We start from the raw sequence: 11,016 nt of genomic DNA, 5'->3' as shown, positions 1-11,016 counted from the left end.
ACATTCCCCGGACGAGATAAGTGCCGGGAGCTCAGTTATGGCGACCACCAGAAGCAGGTTGGATAAAAATCAACACTGATGGGTCGATTGCCCCAAACATTTTGCTTGGAGGGGCTGGTGGTGTTGCCCGTTCTCATCTTGCTCTCCTTGGAGCATGGAGTAAACCTTTGTCAGGAATTTCAGATCCTCTCATTGCAGAGCTATTATCCTTCCGCGAAGGGGTAGTTTTTGCACAGTTGCGGGGTTACTCACATGTGATAATGGAGGTTGATAGCCTGGAGCTTGTCAACTTATGGAACTCGCGACGCAATTCCCGTTCAATTGCGGCGCCTATCTGGAACGAAGTGGAGGAGATTTCTATTAGTTTTACCTCTTTCTTGGTGCGACATGTTGGTCGTGAGCTTAACTTACCAGCTCATTTGTGTGCGAGGCGTGCTTGTACGCTCGAATGCACCGATAGCTGGGTTGAATCTTGTTCGGATTTTCTTTTTAGCAGCCTGAAAGCTGAATGTCGCACTATATTACGTTAAATAAAGCTCCGATGAAAAAAAAAAGAAAAAGAAAGAAAAGATGAAAATGGGCCCACCGCCACCGGCGAAGGACGACGCCACTGTTCCCACCCGACAAAGCGAGATTCCCTCCCGTGCCGCTTCGTCTGACGCCAAACGGCAATGGTCCCGAGCGGGTCTCCTCCCTTCCCCCCACTTCCTTTCGAGTCAAAAGGTGAACCCGAAGCGAAGCGGCCAAGCAGCAAAACCTTCGCCCCTAAGCTCACCAAATCAAACCCCACGAGCGCTCGACACAGATTCACCCGTGCGCCTCGGCAGCAGCCCAAGCGTACTCGCCGCCTCCGCCGCCTCGCTGCCGCCGCGCCGCCGATTTCGTTCTCGCGCCAGCCCAGAATCTCATCAGACACCACCATGGATGCCGCCGCCGCCGCCGCCCCCCCCGCCGCGGACTCAGCCGTGACAGAGGAAGCACACAAGGAGGATCCGGAGATCGTAGCGAGATGGTGAGCGTTGTTCCACCTCGCGCGTATGAACCGCGACAGGAAACGCCACTGAATGTGCGTGCGTGCGTGCAGGTACCAGCTGGAGGCGCTGGAGCGGGCCATGAGCGGGAACACGGTGGCTTTCCTGGATACGGGGGCCGGGAAGACGCTCATCGCGGGGTTGCTGCTGCGCGCCTACGCGCACCTCGTGCGGAAGCCGGCGCGGGAATTCGCCGTCTTCCTCGTCCCCACCCGCGTGCTCGTGGAGCAGCAGGCACGGGTCGTCGAGGCGCATACCGACCTCCGCGTCTCCAAGTTCACCGGCGACATGGGCGTCGACTTCTGGGACGCCGCAATCTGGCGCCGCGTGGTGGACGACGCCGAGGTGCTTGTCATGACGCCGCAGATCCTCCTCGACAACCTCCGACACAGCTTCTTCCGCCTCCAGGACATCGCGTTGCTCATCTTCGACGAGTGCCACCGCGCCAAGGGCAACTCCCCGTATGCGTGCATTCTCAAGGTCCTAATAGTTACAACCGTTTTGTTCCCTATTTAGAAGCTCTCTCTTTTTTGTCGCACCACCAACACTCCGTTACTAGTTGCAAAATCGCAATCATAAGAAAGCTTTTTTGAATACGAATCCAATAATGTCAATTTTCTGTAACCATAACTCACATTATAGATTAATCATTGGTCAAATCAGGATTTTGGACAGTTAAAAACACCCTAGATTTGATACTGAGGATGTAATAGTCAGTTTGAAACATTGTTATTCTCTAGCTACTTGTAGCAACTCAAGTGAGATCATGAATGCTTATTTTGCCACCTGTACACTTGCCACATTTATTGTTGCAGTTGAAGTCTTATTCCACTAACCAATTTAGTAAAATCCTTCAGTTTACTTCCATTGTAGGAATTCTACCACCCTGTAATGAATTCTAGACCACGGGGCCCTCTGCCGAGGATATTTGGGATGACTGCTTCGCCCACAGATGCAAAAAGTAAGGACGAAGATGTGAACTTGTATATGTGTTTTACATCCTCAAGGACTATTTTTTGAACAAACATCCTCTCAGTTCGACCAAATCTGTCACACTATTCCTTCCATAGATCAGCTGCAAGAGAGCTATTCCAAACGAATCGTCGAACTGGAGAATCTATTGAACTCAAAGGTTAAGCCATGTATAGATTCACGTGTACTCCCTCCATCTGGAAATACTTGTCGGAGAAATGGATGTATCTCCGACAAGTATTTCCAGACAGAGGGAGTGCCCTTTACCTATGATAATCATTATTCCTAATTTTGTCACACATGAGGAATACTTTTGTGTATTTTCTGTTGAAGGTGTACACAGTTGACAATGAATCGGCTTTATCGGAATATATACCATTTGCCACTACGAGGATTGTGGAGTACGATGATTCTATCATCCCATCCAACTCACATAACCATATTAACAGTTGTTTGGACAGGTTGCAAGAGAAGGTATGCAGTTTGTCCCTTTCTTCTTTGAATTAAGAGGTTTCCACCCAATTCCGTTTCTCAATGAAACTGATAATACAGGAGTCAGGGTGGACCGTTTCTGATGGATAAGTCTATGTACTATGGTCTTTGTGGGGCTGCAGCACATAGTCCTTTGTGGGGCTGCAGCACATGGTCCTTGTGGCTGTTCGGATAGAATCCTTGACCATCAAGGACTGGCAGTTAGGATAGCATCTTAGACTAGCATCTTAGACTAGCATCTTAGCATATGCTTGGCTGGCTAGCAGCCTATAAATATGTATTCCCAACCCCTCAGGTTGGCATGGCATTGTGTGAGAAATAAACCAACGAAAATTGTCCCAACTCTCCTAGTGTTATCCACAACTATCAATGCTCAGGCTGAAAGGTCTAACAAGTGGTATCAGAGCCTCGTTATCTTGTACCCTGAGCATTTCCTGCTCACCTCTCTCACCGGGAGCTGAGCAGCCTAAGCCGGTAGCAGCAGCTGCTCCGACTGCCCCTAGTTACCTCCCTCCCTCGGGACTGTCGAGCAGCAGTTCGTCAGCAACAGCCTCCTCTTCACGCAACAGCCCCCCTGCAGCGAGCCATGTCTGCAGGTCGCTCTCAGCACACGGCTACCTCGAGCATACGGCGCCGGCAGGAGGCCGAGCGCGCCGTGGTAGAGGAGCGTGAGCGAGCAGCTGTAGCAGCAGCTGCTGCAGCAGCAAGGGTGTCCGAGGCTGGCTGCAGCGGAGCTGGCAGCAGCCAGAGCGGAGGTAGAAGCAGCCAGGGCGGAGGTAGAAGCAGCAGCAGCGGAGGCAACACGTGAGGCTACGACGGATGCCAAGGCACTCCGCGTCGGCTCCGGCAGCTCCAACGGCTCCGCGCCTGCGGACGACGGTGCCGACGCAGACCGCGCCAAAGTGGCGCAAGAGCGGACAACGCAGTGGGCAGCCGAGCACGCCCGCGCTCCAGGTGGAGGCGCGCACGGCGACGGCGGCTGCAACGACCAGGACCGCGGCCTCTACGAGGTCCGGACTGTGGTCAGGGATGTTGGTCCCAGTGTTGGGTGGCCTACCCTCACTAAAACTAACTACGTCGAGTGGGCCGCGATCATGAAGATCAGGCTCCAGGTGCGGCGGCTGTGGGAGGCAGTCCAGGACAGCAACGTCGACCACCAAGAAGATCGACGGGCGCTGGACGCCCTCATCGCCGCAGTCCCGCCCGAGATGCAGTTCTCGCTTTCCAACAAGCGGACTGCCAAGGAGGCTTGGGACGCCATCGCCGCGGCACGCATCGGCAACGACCGTGCTCGGAAGTCCACACTGCACGCACTTCGTAAGGAGTGGGAGAGCCTGGCTTTCAAGCCAGGTGAGGACGTTGATGACTTTGCTCTCCGTCTCAACACTCTGCTGCAGAAGATGGTGAAGTTCGGCGATGCCACCTACATCGAGGAGAGAGCTGTCGAGAAGCTTTTCCGGTGCATTCCCGAGAAGTACAAGCAGATGGCTCGCTCGATCGAGTCTTTGCTGGACCTTTCCACGATGACGATTGAGGAGGCGATAGGTCGCCTCAAGGTCGTCGACACCGACGAGCCACATCCTCCCTCGGGGCCCATCACCACCGGCGGGAAGCTGCTCCTAACTCGGGAGCAGTGGGATGCCAGCCTTGGTGACAAGAAGAAGGGGGAGCCTTCTTCCACGACGGGCGGCCGCAAGCGCGGTAAGCAGCGCAAGGCACGAAGGGGCGGCAAGGCACAAGGACGTGCCGAAGGTGACGCCCGCGGAGGCGCCAAGGACGGCGTCGCTGGCAAGCTCAAGCTGGCACAGGACAACAGCTGCCACAACTGTGGCCGGCTTGGCCATTGGGCCAATGAGTGTTGACAACCACGACAAGGCCAGGCTCACGTCGCACAGGCGGAGGAGGAGGAGACGGCTCTGTTCATGGCGCATGCAAGCATCGAGCTACCTTCAGCGACACCAGTCGCAAAGGCTCTCCTCCACCTCGACGAGCCAAAAGCACACGCTCTTCTCGGCGATGGCTCCGGGAAGGACAAGACTGCGGGGTGGTGCCTTGATACCGGCGCCACCCACCACATGACCGGTCGAAGGGAATTCTTCGCCGAGCTCGACTCCGACGCGCGAGGCTCCGTCAAGTTTGGGGATGCCTCAGCTGTGGAAATTAAGGGCGTTGGCTCCGTCATCTTCACCACCAAGACGGGAGAGCACCGGCTGCTCACCGGTGTCTACTACATCCCCGCGCTAAGGAACTCCATCATCAGCTTGGGACAGCTGGATGAGAACGGCTCACGCGTGCTGATTGAGCATGGAGTCCTACGCATCTGGGATCGCCAGCGTCGCCTTCTCGCCAAGGTACCCAGAGGTGAGAATCGACTCTATGTCCTTGATGTGCAGGTAGCACAACCGGTCTGTCTCGTTGTCCGTCGGGACGACGAGGCGTGGCAATGGCATGAGCGCTTTGGGCACCTTCATTTTGAGGCCGGCCTGCCATGCCTCGACCATGTGGAGCAGTTCTGCGACATCTGTGTGCTGACGAAGCAGATTCGACTCCCCTTTCCCCAGCAGGCGAGTTTTCGGGCCAAGGAGAGGCTGGAGCTCGTGCACGGAGATATGTGCGACCCGGTGACGCCAGCCACACCAGGAGGTCGACGCTACTTCCTGCTGCTCGTCGACGACCTCTCTCGCTACATGTGGGTGATGGTCCTCGACAGTAAGGGAGAGGCGGCGGACGCCATCAGGCGCGCGTAGGTTGCTGTGGAGGCGGAGAGCGGCCGCAAACTGCGCGTGTTGCGCACTGACAACGGCGGCGAATTCACGACGGCTGAATTCGCGTCGTACTGCGTTGATGAGGGCATCCAGCGCCACTACTCCGCGCCGTACAGCCCGCAGCAAAACGGCGTCGTCGAGCGGCGCAACCAGACGGTTGTGGGGATGGCTCGGGCTCTCCTCAAGCAGAGAGGGATGCCGACTGTTTTCTGGGGAGAGGCGGTGCTAACGGCCGTCTACATCCTCAACCGCTCGCCTACTAAGGCACTCGACGACAGGACACCGTACGAGGCCTGGCATGGGCGGAAGTCGGCGGTCTCCCACTTGCGGGTCTTTGGTTGCCTTGCGTTCGCCAAAGAGCTCGGCCACATCGACAAGCTCGACGACAGGAGTACTCCGGGAGTCTTCATCGGCTATGCGGAGGGCTCAAAGGCCTACCGCATCCTCGACCCAGAGACACAGCGTGTGCGCACGGCGCGAGACGTCGTGTTCAACGAAGGGCGAGGGTGGAAATGGGACAAGGCGGTGGACGACGGCTCGACGCCGACGTATGACGACTTCATTGTCGAGTACGTCCACTTCAAGGAAGCTGGGGGAGCAAGCAACTCCTCTTCGCCGAGCACGTCTACCCCAGCCCCCAAAACTACATCGACTCCGGTGCCTGCTACGCCGACGGCACCACAACCGGCGATGCCGCATACTCCAGCCCCGGCAGTCACCACTCCGGGCTCGTCTTCATCAGCACCAACTCACGCAGAGCACAACCCGATGAAGTTCGCTTCCCCGCTCACTCACGACGAGGAGCGCATCGGCGCGTATCATAGCGGCGAACCGTTGCGGTATCGTACGATGGATAATCTACTCGGCGACCAGCCGGTATCGGGACTGGTGCCACGCGACCTGGAGGCGCAGCTACAACTCGCGTGTGAGGACGGCGGACCTCGGTCCTTTGCAGAGGCCGAGAGAGACGCGGCATGGCGCGCCGCGATGCAGTTGGAGATGGATGCGGTTGAGCAGAACCGCACCTGGGAGCTCGCTGACCTCCCTCGTGGTCACTGCGCAATCACCCTTAAGTGGGTGTTCAAGCTGAAGAGGGATGGAGCCGGCGCCATCATCAAGCACAAGGCTCGCTTGGTGGCCCGAGGCTTCTTGCAGCAGGAAGGAGTCGACTTCGACGACGCTTTCGCTCCCGTGGCACAGATGGAGTCCGTGCGACTTCTCCTTGCGCTAGCTGCCCAGGAGGGCTGGCGTGTCCATCACATGGATGTCAAGTTGTCATTCCTCAACGGCGACTTGAAGGAGGAAGTCTATGTGCATCAGCCACCGGGATTTGCGATCCCCGGCCAGGAGGGCAAGGTACTCCGCCTGCGTAAGGCTCTCTACGGCCTACGGCAGGTACCTAGGGCGTGGAACGCCAAGCTGGACTCCACGCTAAAGAAGATGGGCTTCGAGCAAAGCCCGCATGAGGCGGCCGTCTACCGACGGGGGAGTGGAGGAAATGCCCTGCTGGTGGGCGTCTATGTTGACGACTTGGTGATCACCGGCATCAAAGATGCAGAGGTGGCGGCGTTCAAGGAAGACATGAAGGCCACCTTCCAGATGAGTGATCTGGGGCTCCTCTCCTTCTATCTAGGGATCGAGGTGCACCAGGATCACTCCGGGATCGCGCTTCGACAGTCCGCCTACGCCAAGCGCATCGTTGAGCTAGCTGGGCTCACCGACTGCCACCCAGCTCTCACTCCGATGGAGGAGAGGCTGAAACTGAGCCGCGATAGCACGACGGAGGAAGTGGACGCTACGCAGTACCGACGCCTTGTGGGGAGCCTTCGCTACCTCGCCCACACACGGCCGGACTTGGCATTCTCCGTCGGCTATGTCAGTCGGTTCATGGAGCGACCGACGTCGGAGCACCAGCAGGCAGTGAAGAGGATCGTCCGCTACGTGGCAGGGACACTCGACCATGGCCTCCACTACCCTAGGTGTCCGGGGGCGACACATTTCGTCGGGTACAGCGACAGCGACCACGCCGGCGACATCGACACCAGCAAGAGCACGAGCGGGATCCTCTTCTTCCTCGACAAGTGTCTCGTGAGCTGGCAATCGGTCAAGCAGCAGGTGGTGGCCCTGTCCAGCTGTGAGGCCGAGTACATAGCGGCCTCCACCGCCTGCACTCAGGCGCTCTGGCTCGCTCGACTGCTTGGTGATCTCCTCGTCCGAGACACCAGAACGGTGCAACTCCTGGTGGACAACAAGTCCGCCCTGGCCCTGGCAAAGAACCTCGTTTTCCACGAACGGAGCAAGCACATCCGACTGAGGTATCACTTCATCCGCAGCTGTTTGGAAGAAGGGAGCATCGAGGCGAGCTACATCAACACCATGGACCAGCTCGCAGACCTGCTCACCAAGCCTCTTGGGAGGATCAAGTTCCTCGAACTCTGCTCCAGGATTGGGATGATTCGACTCTCCCACAAGACGACGTACAAGACTTAGGGGGAGAATGATGGATAAGTCTATGTACTATGGTCTTTGTGGGGCTGCAGCACATAGTCCTTTGTGGGGCTGCAACACATGGTCCTGGTGGCTGTTAGGATAGAATCCTTGACCATCAAGGACTGGCAGTTAGGATAGCATCTTAGACTAGCATCTTAGCAGCATCTTAGACTAGCATCTTAGACTAGCATCTTTTCATATGCTTGGCTGGCTAGCAGCCTATAAATATGTATCCCCAACCCCTCAGGTTGGCATGGCATTGTGTGAGAAATAAACCAACGAAAATTGTCCCAACTCTCCTAGTGTCATCCACAACTATCAATGCTCAGGCTGAAAGGTCTAACAGTTTCTTCATGATTTTTGGAAAAGGAGGGAACGAGCCCCCGGCCTCTGCATCAATCGATGCATGCAGCCATCTTATTAAAATAAGTTCAAAACATAGTCTTAGATCCACAAAGCTCTGAAGCTCAAAATCGAAACAAAGATGATATGAAAAAAGCTGCCATATCTGGCGTAGCTAAAAGCAGACTACGATGCCTATACACCTAGCCTATTATTAGCACGCCATCCAAACCGGTTGAAGATAACCCGTGCGACCATCTCCCATCGGTTGCCACACAATATCCATAAGCTCCCTGGAGTCCGCATGGCTGAGTAACGACCACGTACGGATCCAAGACGTCGCTCTGAAGATAACCTGCAAAAAGTTGTTGAAGTTCTTGCCATTAAAAATCATGTCAATCCTGGTATTCCATATAGCCCAAAATAGAGCACATATCCCAATTCTAATAAGTTTTGATATTTTAACGTCTACTCCATCGAGCCACGTTGTAAATAACGAGCTAATACAAGTAGGTGGGGTAGCATTAAAAGCTATATGAACAACGCGTCATAGTAGTTTTGCAAGAGGGCAATCTAGAAAGAGGTGTCTTATTGTTTCAGTCTCATCACAATAACAACAGTTAGGTCTGCCTCCTCATCTTCGTTTTATCAAGTTATCTTTGGTTAATACCACACCTTTGTGTATAAACCACATAATTTTTTTAATCTGAGTGGCACTTTGATTCCAAACATGTAATGATCTGAAGAGTGGTCCAGTGTTTATCAGATCCGTGTACATGGACTTTATTGAGAATACACCATTCGCAACTAAAGTCCACCGAACACTATCTGTCTGGTGAGATAGTTGTACCTGCATAAGTCTTCTGACCAGATGTAACCATGCATTCCAGCATGCTCCCACTAAAGCTCGCCTGAACTGCATATTAAGAGGTACCGATTGTAGTACCGTGGACACATAGTCCTCTTTACGATTTGCAATATTATAAAACATAGGATATTGAAGTGCTAAAGGAGTGTCCCGAAGCCAAGTATCTTCCCAAAATCTTGTTGAGGCACCATCACCAACTACAAATTTGACCCTTTGAAAAAAAGTCACCTTTATCTTCATTAACCCTTTCCAGAAAGGTGAGTCATTTGATCTAGATGTAACCTGGGCTAAAGTTTTGGAATGTAAGTATTTATTCTTCAATATTTGAATCCACATCCCCTCGGTCTCTGTGGATAACCTGGAAAGCCATTTGCTAAGCAGGCATCTGTTCTTCACTTCCAAATTTTCAATGCCCAAACCCCCCTGGTCTTTGGTCTACATATAATTGTTAGGAAAGCAACTTATCTGTATTGAAGGCCCAAGGGGCATATATATATTACACATGACTTGAGGTGCAAGGAAAGTAAATATAGACTAATAAGGACTCCTAGACTAATACTAATAGACTAATAAGGACTCCTAGACTAATACTAATACTTCCTAACACCCCCCCTCAAATGCAAAGCGTATGCAATAGCATTGCATTTGAAGAAGTGTAATACTTAAAAAAATGATAATCCAAATCCGCGTCTTGAGAGTGTCGTCGTAGCATGAAGAGTCTTCAAAACTTGTCGAGTCGCCGAAGGAGATAACGAAGAGATGGCACATCAGAGGTAGACACCGCATCGCTTGAAGATACAAGATAAGTATCAAGAGAAGATGGGTTGTCAAAAGAAGATGGCACATCAAGAGGAAGACACCAAAGAGATGGCACATCATAGGAAGACACCGCATCACTTGAAGATACAACATAAGTATCAAGATAAGATGGGTTGTCAAAAGAAGATGGCACATCTAGAGAATAAAGCATTGCACGGAAAATCATAGTCCATGACAACCGTCGGCGAAAGAAGCTCGGCGGATAAGGCACGATGGACGTAGATCGACAATGCAAAAGAAGTCTAGAAAATCCTATAGAAAACAACAAGGGCAAATAAGCCACAAAAGTTGTATAGAAAGGATCAGGATCGGAGAAAGGTTGACGTACTAAAGTATGGTGGACTCGCATGGCATGAGAAAACACAAAATATCAACGGATTTGGTGGACGCAGCGGAAAAAATAGAAAACTAGAAAACAACTAGCGAGAAGAGCATGCAACACCTGACAAAGGTGCATGAGCATGCAACACCGGACAAAGGAGGAAACAACCAAATTGGAGCACCCGACACATGAGGACGTAGCAATAGCAGCAGCAAGCACACACACGTTGGGTGGAGGGCAGCAGCCACGTGCTAGGCATAGGCTACACATGCGAGCAGTAGGAGAGCCGCATATCTGCATGGTTGCGCACAGACTTGCAGATGGGGCAGCTCGCACGCTGATCTTGTGGGCGGACGGATTGGAACGGCGCCATACCAGTCAACGCAGGTAAGGCCGCATGGTGTCTGAGATCCAATAAGGCGACGGCGGAGAGCTCCTGCATGAGAGGCGGCTGCCGGATCTGCATGCGTTGGTTGACCTGTAGACATGGAGAGCTGGGCGGCAGCGGAGATGAGCCAAACGGGGCGTCAATCAGCAGGGTGGCGACGCGGGAGCATAGACCGAGTTGCAGAGCCGGTGCTGATCTGCGTGAGGATGATGCGGACGGCGGCGGTGGGCGGCTGGTCCCGTGGTGCGATCTGACGCGGACGGCGGCGGTTGGTCCCGTGGTGCGATCTGACGTGGACGGCGGCGGCGGGCGGCTGGTCCCGTGGTAGCGGCGCGGAGTCGAGTCCCTCGGAGAGCACGGCGCGGCGCGGATCCTGGAGTTAGGAAGGCCCATGCAGCTGTAACGCGTCGGGCAGATCGCGGGGCTGGTGGTGTCGTGGAGCAGCAGATTCGAACGACAACGGAAGGCAAGATCGACCCAGAGAAGAACAAACCAATTGAGGGAAAAAATAGTGGATCTTAAGGACG

General features: G+C 54.1%; 1 protein-coding gene across 3 annotated transcripts in view; it reads left to right on the top strand.

Moving 5' to 3' along the window:
* Positions 1-671: 671 nt before the first annotated feature.
* Positions 672-11,016, top strand: part of LOC123452624 (endoribonuclease Dicer homolog 2a) — a 42,842-nt gene continuing 32,497 nt past the window's right edge. For 2 of the 3 annotated variants that reach the window (XM_045129318.1, XM_045129317.1), the window contains exons 1-5: positions 672-1,012; positions 1,085-1,511; positions 1,905-1,992; positions 2,102-2,163; positions 2,337-2,477. In XM_045129318.1, coding sequence (XP_044985253.1) covers positions 672-1,012; positions 1,085-1,511; positions 1,905-1,992; positions 2,102-2,163; positions 2,337-2,477 — 1,059 coding nt within the window. Of the gene's footprint in view, positions 1,013-1,084; positions 1,512-1,902; positions 1,993-2,067; positions 2,164-2,336; positions 2,478-11,016 lie in introns of those variants that run through there. The other variant, XM_045129319.1, reaches the window with a different exon arrangement.

This window comes from Hordeum vulgare, chromosome 5H (genome assembly GCF_904849725.1).
Source record: "Hordeum vulgare subsp. vulgare chromosome 5H, MorexV3_pseudomolecules_assembly, whole genome shotgun sequence".
Classification (NCBI taxonomy): domain Eukaryota; kingdom Viridiplantae; phylum Streptophyta; class Magnoliopsida; order Poales; family Poaceae; genus Hordeum; species Hordeum vulgare.
The sequence above is the reverse complement of the archived record's forward strand: the minus strand, read 5'-3'. Positions and strand labels throughout refer to the sequence as shown.